Source organism: Poecilia reticulata, linkage group LG6, assembly GCF_000633615.1.
Source record: "Poecilia reticulata strain Guanapo linkage group LG6, Guppy_female_1.0+MT, whole genome shotgun sequence".
Taxonomy (NCBI): domain Eukaryota; kingdom Metazoa; phylum Chordata; class Actinopteri; order Cyprinodontiformes; family Poeciliidae; genus Poecilia; species Poecilia reticulata.
In genome coordinates, this window is record NC_024336.1 from 10,166,058 (window position 1) to 10,177,352 (window position 11,295).

An 11,295-nucleotide genomic window follows, 5' to 3' on the forward strand; every position below is an offset into this window, starting at 1 on the left:
ACATTGGTGCGGGGAGAAAGCGTTACCTATTACCCAGATCGCACTCTGTTATCCACAACATCTGGGGAGCTTTTTAGGTGCAAGCCTGAACCGCACGGGCGATCAAGCAAAGACAAGTCATTCTACTGACAATCATCTGAGGAGTAAACGTCCAAACCTGCTCGCCCCCACTTTAGAGGAATTTTTTTCTTCTTTTACTCTCCAGATGTGTTGATGGGTGAAATGTTGTGACAACAGAATGGGTAAGTTTGGGTTTGAGTGTGGCGGTGGCGAATGCAGAAGAGCTAAACAGTGGTTGGCTGAGAGCCTGCGAACAGATCTGGAGTCAGATCTAAATTTATAATCCATCTGACAGCAGCAAACTCAGATCCTCCCTGGAGCAGCATGCCTCGTCTTGCACATGCAGACGATACAAAAAAAGAAAGACCATTCAATGTAAAGTCTTTTGTTTGATATCTGCTTATAACAAAAATAAGCTAAATACATAATCAGAGAATTGAAAGAAAACTAATTCCAATCTTAAAGGGGCAATATTATGTATTTTGTTGGCACATTTCATATCACAATCAAGTAAGTCGTTATAAAAATGCTGTGAAAATCAAACATGTCTTAAAAGAAATTTGACTTTGGAATTTAAAGCCTTGAAATCCAGCCTCTGACTCTTTAAGAAAGTCCTACTCGCTCCCACACTCCACCTTCAGGAAGTCATCACAACATGGCTCCTCTGCTAACCTGTTTACACCTAAGTTCCACCAGATGTTTGCTAATTGCTGCTGGCTAGTCTGAAGGAGCTGAGTTGGTAAATTGTCGGAGAGGGCCGCTCTGTGAGGTGAGTAAAAAATCGTATTCAGAAACTTGGAAAAACTAAGCGCACCCTTAGTAGTTTCTCAAGAATATGAATGGGAAATAAACAGGTGCATTGTGGGCAGTTATGCTTCTCTGGAGCATCAAGAGAAAACACAACTCCAGAGTTTACTTGAACTTTTGCACATTTTGTCACATTATACTTTCACACCTCAATGTATTTTATTTGGACTTTCATGTAGCAAACCAAAACCTACCCCCAACTAATATTGAAGATGAAGGATCAGAACACACTGCATTTTGGGATATATCTCTACCTGCTCTGTACGTCTACGGAGCTTTTTGTCCATTCTTACACTTAAGATCAATCGGAATGTGTGAACATCAGTTTTCAAGTCTTGCCACAGATTCTCGTTCTTGTTTTATTTGCACTGTGCTAATATTCTCTGGATTATGAGGTATAATTTGTAATGCAATACGAACACACCTTTGTTGTCTTGGTCTCGCAGGTGCCGGCAAGCAGAGAATCGCAGACTCCCTGGTCTTTTGCCACGTTGATGCCGGTGGAACACATGTTGTCCTCCAGCACTGACACACAGCACTGCTCCTGCGCTATCCTGCCAGAAGGAAAACCCCCCAAAAAAAGCATACACAGGACCCCAGGGATTTACTTTTACAGTCAATTCTGTCAACAAACTTTATAGAGCAAGCAGTTTTTATATGGTTGTTTCAAAAGTTAAAACATATCTTTTGGTCTCAAGTGAATAATTTGCCATCAGCAGTGGTTTTTTGTTGTTGGAATATTCTCAACACTTTGTTTTTCAGATTTACAACAGCAAAACCACAGACTGTAATGTGTTTCTACTAAACAGACAAACACAAAGTGCATAATTGTGGAGTGGAAGACAAAGGATGTAGAGGTTTATTTAAAAAAAAAAAAAAAGAAATCTGTTCGTCCCCATGGATCAAGACTTTCCAAAAAAAAAATTTAAAAATCAGTCAATCAATCAGCCAGTTAGTGAGTCAGCTAACTTGTTAGACAGAAAACTTGACTTGGATATATGACATGATTAAAAGTACCCCAGTGCACAACATGTAAAACATTAAAAACCATAAAAAACAATAAAATAAAACAGATAAAAAGCTTGTAGCATCTAATCTAGAGAAGGAACATTTTTTTCTCAAGAAAGCTGAAGCTCAGTCCAGTTAGATTCAGAAAATAGTTCTCAAGTCTTGCCTTACTCTGTTGAATTTAAGTCTGCACTTTGACTAGGCCATTCATACACATGAATATGCCATAATCTGAATTTTTATTACATTCTGGGACTGGCTGTGTGTATGAGGTCGTCGTACACAATCTTCCCGCGCACTATTACGCGGTTCGTCTCTAGCACATAAAATCTCGATAAAACGCTTTGACGCAGACAAAATGCAGAAAAAGTTCAAGACGTATGACTAACTTCTGCACTACAAATAAGAATCCTATCATTAGAGAAAGCCGCTCGTATATAATAAACCTGCCGATTCCTGTCAGAAAAAGGGAGGTCTGGCCACTGCTTAGGTGACTAACGGTTGCTGGGAAATGCTGTTTCATTGCATCAGCAGCATCGCATGAATTGGCAACTATTAAGACATCAGTGACGTCATCTTAGAAAACTGCAAAAACTCAGTCAGTTCATACGGATGTTGTAATTACCATCAAAAGCAATATTTTCAAGAGTTTCTACAAACAATGAAAAACAGTTTGAACTCAGATTAGATTTCGTTATGTTGACCTGAGTTGCCTCACAGAAGAATTAACAGACAAATCTTGCTGGATCTTTCTCATCGCTGTTTCATAAGAAGGAAAGTATAAACTCTAAAAAAGATGGACGCACAAGCACCAGGTAGAAGTTTCGTATTACTTTTTCTGCACGTGAAGTCGGTGGGGACTTGGTGACCCAGTGTGATCTTACATGCTTTTCGGATGCGTGTAAGATCATATCTGAGAGTTTCCTCAGTTATGAGCGTTTCTGAGATATCAGGATGTCCGAGTGTTTCCTGATATCTCTGAGAGTTTCCTGATTTTTAAGCGGCTGCAGTGGAGGAACAGAAACGGGAGCTCGCCACTACTTTCCCCCAATAAGAAACCGCATTGTTTCTAATTTACATCAAGCCATACTCCGTTTCTACAAAACCCATCAAGGGCTGCAGCTGTTCTCCTAATATCCTTTCGAACCTTATTTCCGATACCATTTCTTTGCTTTTCTTCTTTAATATCATGTTTCACCTCCGAGGTATTCATTTGGTTTGAAACAAGCCCTCGTCTTAACCTTCTGTGACCATAAGCCCGATCGTCTCCACCTCCAGGCACACACTCCTGCGCCGCTAATGCCTCCCTGTTTCCGATTTTCCACTCGCACTATAATTTTGAGGAATGTAAGATAAGTCACACTGGCTATGGGAAACGCATTTACCATTTGTGTTCGCGGGCAGAGGTCTCTGGCCCTTGGGGACCTTCAACCTGCAGTAGAACACCTTCTAGGATTACAGGGAGACCTGTTATTATCCCATCACTATTAGTGTTTCCTGCTCTCATATGAAGTGAATAATGTGTTCGGAGATTTACGGGAGTAAGGTAAAGATGTTTTGAATTAGGAGCAAGAGAAACTTCCCAGCACAGGCCGAGATCCAAGTGCTGACGGAAAGTGAAACTCTGTGGCAAAAGAGGTGAAGGTTTTCCCGACCCCGCTGGATTAACAAGAACTGAGTCACTGGAACAGAATGAGCGCCTCCTTACCTGCAAGTCATTGAAGAGGAAATGAGGGGGAGGGATGCACAGTCATTGTTATCGTTCGCATGCTTCTGGCCGTTTTTACAGCAGTCATCTACTGCGGTGTGCTTTTCTCCTGGGAAAACAACAACAACAAAATAATATGCGTACCAAGGGTGAAAATCCATCAGTCCACCTTTTTGGTAGTAGTTTGACTTGAGTGGGTTCAGCTCAAGCTTTCCGAAGAAGCAAGGTGTGAATGACTAACACACTGTGCAGCACCTTGCAAATTATGAAAGGTGCTTTGTGAGGACTTTGTGGTAGGCGGCTTTAAGAACTTCTTGAAACTATGTTGCACTTTACCAAACAATTTTAGGAAAAACGTGACATATGTTGATGCAGAAGAGTTGTCAAATTTTCCATACAAAGACAGGAACCTTATGTCTACCGGGTGGGGATGCTGGGTTCGGGATGGATTCACTACTTTAATATGACATTGGCTTTTTCTTTTTGGAAACTTCTGGTCATCCTTTCAGAAGGGCATTCACAAGATCAGACGCTGATGTTGGACTGGATGGACTGAAGTTAGAACTCAGAAATAAGATCYGAAATCTTGAGTTCAGACTGGAGATGATGCAGGAGCCATAACACTGAATATTTGTTTCCCCTTTTCTGTCAGAACGCTCAGAGCAAACAAAAGGAAAATGTAGTTGAAGCGAAGAGAACAGCCAGTATTATGTTTTTGTAGGACAGAATTTAAGTAAGTCGGAGCCAGGCCAAGCAGAAAGTGAAAGTCTCATTCCAAAACAGTTCCTACAGAGCATATCATTGTCCAAAATGTCTTGGCATGCTGAGGCTCTGAGAGTTTATTTTGCTACAACTAAAACCCCATTCCTGAAAAAACAGCCCCACACAATGCCATGGGGTAAAAGCGCTGTTTGGTTGGCAATCACCAAACTAAGACTTGTCCATCGGCTTTCCAGACAGCAAGGCATTCCACTCCATTTGCCACTCCAAGAACACATTTTCATTGGTTTGGAGTCTAGCAGTAGCATACTTTACAAGACTGATACGTTGAAATTAAGTGTTAATGTAAAGGGTTTGGGTGAACCTAACCCATGCAAGCCTACTGTAGTCCCTTAAGCTCCTCTCAATTATGTTATATGTATGTTATATGTTATAATGTTATAATATAAAGGACACATAAACTTACTGACTCAAGAAAGTTGGTAACTTCTTGTTTTTGTGCTTCAGCAGTCGTCCTATCATGGTACAACACTGGAATCCATTGAGCACCAGAGATTGACCCGTTCTTAACGTTTGTAGAAGAGTTTAAACCAGTCGTCCCCAAAGTGGGTCCTCGAGGGCCGGCATCCTGCATGTTTCAGTTCTCTCCCTGGTTTAACGCACCTGGATCAAATAATGGCTCATTAGAAGGTCTAAGAAGAACATTGACCTGCTGAGAAGGTTGTTATTACCAGCAGAGAGAGAACTGAAACATGCAGGACTCCCCTGTGCTAATTTCTTCTGCCGTTCTTCTAATTGAAATTGCTCTGGCTGTGGTCTACCACTGATAGAATATTAACTAGGCAAAACTATACCAGGAAAACTGGAACTCTGACTCTGGCAACATACAACATGGGGACATCTATCACCATCAGAAAGTAGTCACAATTTATACTTTTTCCGAATGGTTCAGTTCACTCCTAAACTCACTGTGACGCAGTTACTCCTAATTGAGTCTTGATGATCATATTTGTCTGTCTACTCCAAATAAAAGAAGACTTCATCCTTCTACTTTAATATCCTTGGTAAGATTGATGAACTGCAACATCTTTTACAGTCATTAGGACTTTTTTTTTGTCTGAGGCAGAGGGATGATAAATATGTTGTTGCAGACACAAAAGAGGCTTTCGACTGGAGCGCGACCAGTTTTGTGGTGATCTGGCTGCTGATTCATGTGGATTAGAGAATGTGGAATGCCTCAGCTCTGTAAACAATCAACCGTCGCAATCACGTCAAGTACATTCACTTGCCTGTGGTTTGTGTGAACTGCCAAACGTAAAAAAAAAAAATTAAAAAAAACTTTGGCAGATAGACTTCTTCTTCAGAAGAAGAATTTTGCCTATGGCTGGAATCAGGATTAGTGTGCTATGCTGTTTTTTTAAAAAAAAAACGACTCCCAAGACGGCAAAAAAGGGGGATGAAAACAACTAAGTCTGAGATGGGTTTTTATTGAGTCTTGGTAACAGAACCTTGGCTGTGGTTTTTTGAGGAGTGATTGGGAAATACGCTGTGTGGCTGCTTTTGTCTGGGGGTTGTCTTGGCTGCCGAAAGAGGCCTGGCAGGAGCAAGCAAGTTTAGATAGTGAGAGATTGAGCTGGGAGGACAAGTGTCTGGACCGGCACCACCTGGTTTTACAGCGTTGTTTGTCTTCTTCCGCAAGAGCAGAAGGAAGTGTACAACAACCACTAAATGCAAACAGTTTTACGGAGGTACAAGTAATGGCAGTTATAACGACAAATAGACTGAAGATGGACAAATGTAGTCCAGAGCCGGTAAGATGTTTACATGCAGTCATCGTAGGCATGGATCTTTGGATTTTGAAATCTTTTTCGAGAGAAGATTGATTCTTAAAAAAACCCACAGATTTTTAAAAACAACTAAATAAAATTTTTATGACATGCTTACTGGAGCCAAGCGAGGCTTAACTTGGAGTCACTTGCTAAGTTTTCCTGGAATAAGTTATGTTTTTAAATAATCATTATTGTCTTTTTTACTAAAAATGTTGGAGCTCGTTTTATTTTTTATTTGGACCTGACTATCAACATCCCCTAATTTTAGGAATAGTTTAGGTCAGTGCTTCCCAAAAGCCTACTTTTAGCCTACAGTGTCTATCATAAAACTCATTTTGATGTGTGTCTGCGTTGTCCTTTTATTTTATTTTCTTAAATACAAAATTATGTTAATCTTTCAACTGTCAGGGCCATTACGTTTATCTTCAGATAAAATAAATTTGCTTAGAATGTAAGTTTTACAATGTCAATGACTGAGAGGGTGCTGACCCAATAAAAAAATTCTGCTCCGAAACCGACACATTCATGCTTAATTAAAATTTGTAGCTGCAAGAATGAAGATGTGACAGAGCAGTCATGCAGAGTGGTGACGGGGCTATTTTCCTGCACTTGAAGGATCTTTCTAAATAATCATTATCCCAGTATTGACAAAAATAACCGTGTTTTGTAATGTTTGCCATAATCTTGCAACCCTTGGCTTAAGTTATTAGAGTATATTTATGGGAGTGTACGTATATATTTGAGCCTATTTGCTGTAACATTTACACTGAGTAGAAAGAAAATGTATACAGAATGTGTGTTATTTCTTATTTTCTGACTGATTCAAAGAATAACATATGTTTGGTAATATGTTATTCTCTGATATTCAAAATATCAGAGGGTTTGTATTTTTTAGATGACCAGAGAAACATGTAGCAAAACCTCAGATTACAAGTGATTACCTCTACTCCTTGATTATTATTATTATTATTATTATTATTATTATTATTATTATTATTATTATTAATAATAATAATAATAATAATAACAAACTCGATTTCATCCAACCGGACCGTTCCACAAAAACACTGGTTTCGCTTCTCCATACAGGAGGTTCAATGTTCAATCGGTGACTTTTGAACTTAAAGAGGCAAAGGAGGCTAATTAACAAGCTACTAGAACTGAGGACGTATCTTTGGACGTACAGAAACAGAATCACATTGTTTTGGATTTATGCAGATAAATAAATTATAAATATACTCTGTATTCATTGGTGAAATGTCATCTTCGCAGTGCTTTTTTAAGGTCTTTGAGATTTGCGGTCACATTTCAGACGATTAAGCTAGCAGGGTAATACTTAAAGTAAAGCAGGTTAATGGAAATGTTGGCCTTTTAAAATGCTATTGAAGATAATGTAGTGGATCTGAGTTGTGGTGAAATTAGAGACTAGAGTACATTTACATATTAAAGAAATATTTCACGAGTTTTCTTCCTTTAACAGATTTTTGCTAAGCTATTCCATCACACCCAAGCTAAACTGAAACATCACATGCAAACACAGCCGCCTGGCATCATAGGTAACCCATCTCTACTCCAACTGACTCAGATGTCCTGCGACTGGTTTCTCTGTTTCTCATGGTCTGTCAGGAGAGGGGCTCGTTTCCATTTTGGACGAAGCTGCTGGTAGCGAGGGCCATTCTGTCCATGCGGAGCAGCACGTGGCTTGCCTGAGTCTAGACGCCTCATGTAAACACAGTCCAGCGAGCCCACTGGTGGAGCTCCGCCCAGGCAGAGTAGCTTGTCTGGAACCGGATTGCAACAGAGGACCGGATCGCTTTCCAAGCCGCACTCAAAGGGCTTTTAATGGGAGCTTTCTGTTTTGCCTGGATGATCATAAAAGTCTTGCACAGAGAGAAGATTGATGGTCAGCACTCACGCGCTCAATAGCTCACTTCCAAAATAATAGCGTAAGAGTGACTGTCCAAAGTAATGTCAAGCTATTGACGTCTTTTTGAGTAAAAGCTTAGAAATCAACCCATTTGCTGCTCCTGTTGTGTGTGTCAGGGGATAATCACGCCCGTCACCAGACTGCGGTTGTGATTTGAAACTTTTAAGTTTCCTCTTCTCCACAAAATAACCAACAATTACTTGTTAAACTATCACTGGTTAAGTTAACTGAGACATAGAAAAGCAGCATAAACAACCCCAAAACCTAATTACAGTACGTTTATACATTTCATACAACTGTATGTTATTTGTGTTAATAATTAAGATTCTCATAATAAACTTTAAACATGATTCAATTTCTTGAGATCATCCTATGCTCCTCAGTGGGACCCCAACTTACAGCATCACTGGTCCAGTCACAAAGGAGCTGAATCTTCCTTAAGATGTTTAGAATCACCCCCCAGACAACCGTAACAGTATAATAAGTATTATATTTATATTTTGTCCAAACTTGTTCATTATCAGTTTATTTAAATCAGGTATGTTCAAGTAGGGCTCAGCAATAGATCAATAACAATATATATCGTGATATATATGTGGTCGATATCGATAGATAAAACGCCTGATAGAACATTCAGTAACTTCAATTAACTCTGATCCAGAGCAACAAGGCATTCTGGGAGATGTAGGCAGAGGAAAAGCTTTAGCAGCTCAACCTGTCACAGCCGGATAAGTAAAGATGGTGGCATCAACTGACTCGCTCACTCTTTGGTTGCCTAGCAACAACCTGTTGAGTAACTTGCACAGCAGCAGTTTAAGATTTCCCCGCTGTGTTTCTTAGCTGCTTAAAAATAAAAATAAATAAAAACAACAGTGTAAAGTGAAAACTGTGGGTAAAACATGAAAGGTCCTGCCACCAGTGTCAGTGTCTCAAATATTTACAATAAATAAAAAACAAATCAATAATTATCGATATCAACTGGTATCGTGACACGTTTTTCAGCCATATTGTTCAAGCAAGGAAACATCTACAGCAAGCAGAGCAGAGGTCAAAGGTGGGGGCCACTGTGTTAAAAAACACATCCTGAAAAATAATTATCCGCAAATAATAAAACTAATCAGAAACTAAAAAATACAACAGAGACGACACTCTGCAGTACGGAGGACGGCTCTGTTATTTTCAATATCAGTGTAGTGAAGTCAGAGGACGATCAGAGATGCACGAACATATTTTAAAACTAAGCTGTACTTTCAACATGAGAAGACATGTCGGTGGTTCGCTAAAGTTGCCAGAAAGTGAGAGAGAGCAGGACTTGAAGCAGATAACAGGAAGGCTGAACATATTCCAGAGTGGTTGTCTTGGTTTATCATTTTGAGCTTTCAACCTCTGTTCATTCTCAAAGAGGCCAAAACAGATTTACAATAACTGGAAATCAGAAGTGGGCCGCACATTTCTGATCGATGAATCTTTATAATAAATTCTCTTAAAAGGTTAGTTCAGAATATATATTCAGTCATTAATGATAATAGTAACTGCAGTGAAAAGGTGTCATGTAACCATGAGCTAGAGAGGCTGAAGCCAGCAGGTAGTTAGATATACTTTTGAATTTTTCCTTAAAGAGTCTGAGCCTTCTTTACAGGAAGGCTCAGTAAAGAGCATCTGCCAAGGATAATCTTAGCAGGTAGAGTCTGTGATAGCGCTGGCTATCATCTGTGGTGTAGTTTGTTGGAGCATCGGCTTATCTACTGCTGAGAGGAAGCAGCTAGATAAGCTAATCAGGAAGGCAAACTTGGTCCCAGTGTAGGTGGAGGGACACAGAGGAATTAGCTAAGAAAACATTACTGATGCATTTAGCATCTTCCCCATTGTGGGACAGTAAAAGACATTTCCATTCTATTCTGAAATTTAATTTCAATGTAAAACAACTCAGAAAAGTGTCAYTCTGTGTCATCAGTTTTATACAAGACAATTGTGATAAACAGATGTTTAACAAATCCAAGCTGCTATTTTAAGGTTTGATTAACTTTTTGGGGGGCTCACCTCAGCTCCGCCCCTGGTGTTTAAATCCTATCAACACCCCTGTTCTAGTAAGATACTAACTTAGCATTCACATGTAACATCAAACACACACATTGCCTTTGACTTGCATGGCAGAAGGAACTGCAATTCACACCTTTTATAAATCAGGTAGGCTATGATTTAAACCAAAGGTGCTAACGCTGGTTAGCTGCCAGGAGAGTTTTCTGTACCATGGTTACATCAAGGTAGTAAAACAGGGGTTTTCCATGGAGATCTACTTTACTTTGAAGCGCCCAGCTTTTCATCACAAGCCCCGACTAGCCCCTAGACACAACCATCACTTCCTCAAGTCCCCACTCTGTTTCATCTGCTTCTGTCTCTAAATACCTTCTAACTCTTCCCGTGCAGCGCTCTAATACATATATTTTTACACACCAGCGCTAATAATAATCTCGTGCATTTTTATCCCCGATCTAATTAAAAGTCCTCGCACGCGCACAGCCTCCTCCACAAAGGTGACTTTACCTTGTCCGAGGAGAAGCCCGAACAGAGAGCAGAGCAGCGCCACACGCAGAGCCATTGGGGGAACTCGAATATCAGCCACAGGAGGGTTACAGAGGAGTGTTTCACAAAATAAAAAAAAAAAAAAAACAATAAAAATTTTTAAAAAAGAGAGAGAGAGAGAGAGAGAAAGTGCCCGATAGTAACCGATCCTACGAGAGTGTTTGTTCCTTCGGGGATGTGTGGATAAGCCGCAGCGCTTCTTTTAAAAAGAAAGGACCGAGTGTGTGGAGGAAAAGGAAAAAAAAAGTGGATGTGATGGAGCTGGGAAGTCGCAGCTCGCAGCGTGACTGGAGCGTCTAATGGCACCGTGAGGGGCGGGCTGGGGCCACTGACACCCACTTGTTGCTCATCAGTTGCAGGGTGATCTTTGTTCCCTGCTTGGTTATTTTAACACGTTCGTTGTCCCTTTAAGATTTTTATTTTTGTGTTAAATGTAATATTTATCCGATTGCTTGTCGCCACTCCTGTTGTTGTGGTTTTTCATCTTTATTATTGTACTGCGCATATGTGTCAAAGTCAAGGCCCGCGAGCCAAATTATGCCCACTATAGATATTTCCATGGCCTTTTACAGTTAAAGAAATAGAACTTCCTGTTGCCAGTCGTGTGCTTAAATATTATGTTTTCACTCAAATCAAATTTTCAAACTTTTTAT

At 40.0% G+C, this 11,295-nt stretch overlaps 1 protein-coding gene across 2 annotated transcripts in view; it reads right to left on the bottom strand.

Annotated features, from left to right (window-relative positions):
- fbln1 (fibulin 1) overlaps nucleotides 1-10,927 on the bottom strand; it is a 42,555-nt gene extending 31,628 nt beyond the window's left edge. Inside the window, exons 1-3 of one of the 2 annotated variants that reach the window (XM_008411135.2) lie at nucleotides 10,604-10,926; nucleotides 3,584-3,692; nucleotides 1,292-1,421 (exon numbers count right to left, since the gene is read on the bottom strand). In XM_008411135.2, the coding sequence (XP_008409357.1) occupies nucleotides 1,292-1,421; nucleotides 3,584-3,692; nucleotides 10,604-10,658 (294 nt within the window). In that variant the 5' untranslated portion in view covers nucleotides 10,659-10,926. Of the gene's footprint in view, nucleotides 1-1,291; nucleotides 1,422-3,583; nucleotides 3,693-10,603 lie in introns of both variants that reach the window. The other variant, XM_008411136.2, reaches the window with a different exon arrangement.
- Nucleotides 10,928-11,295: the final 368 nt, after the last annotated feature.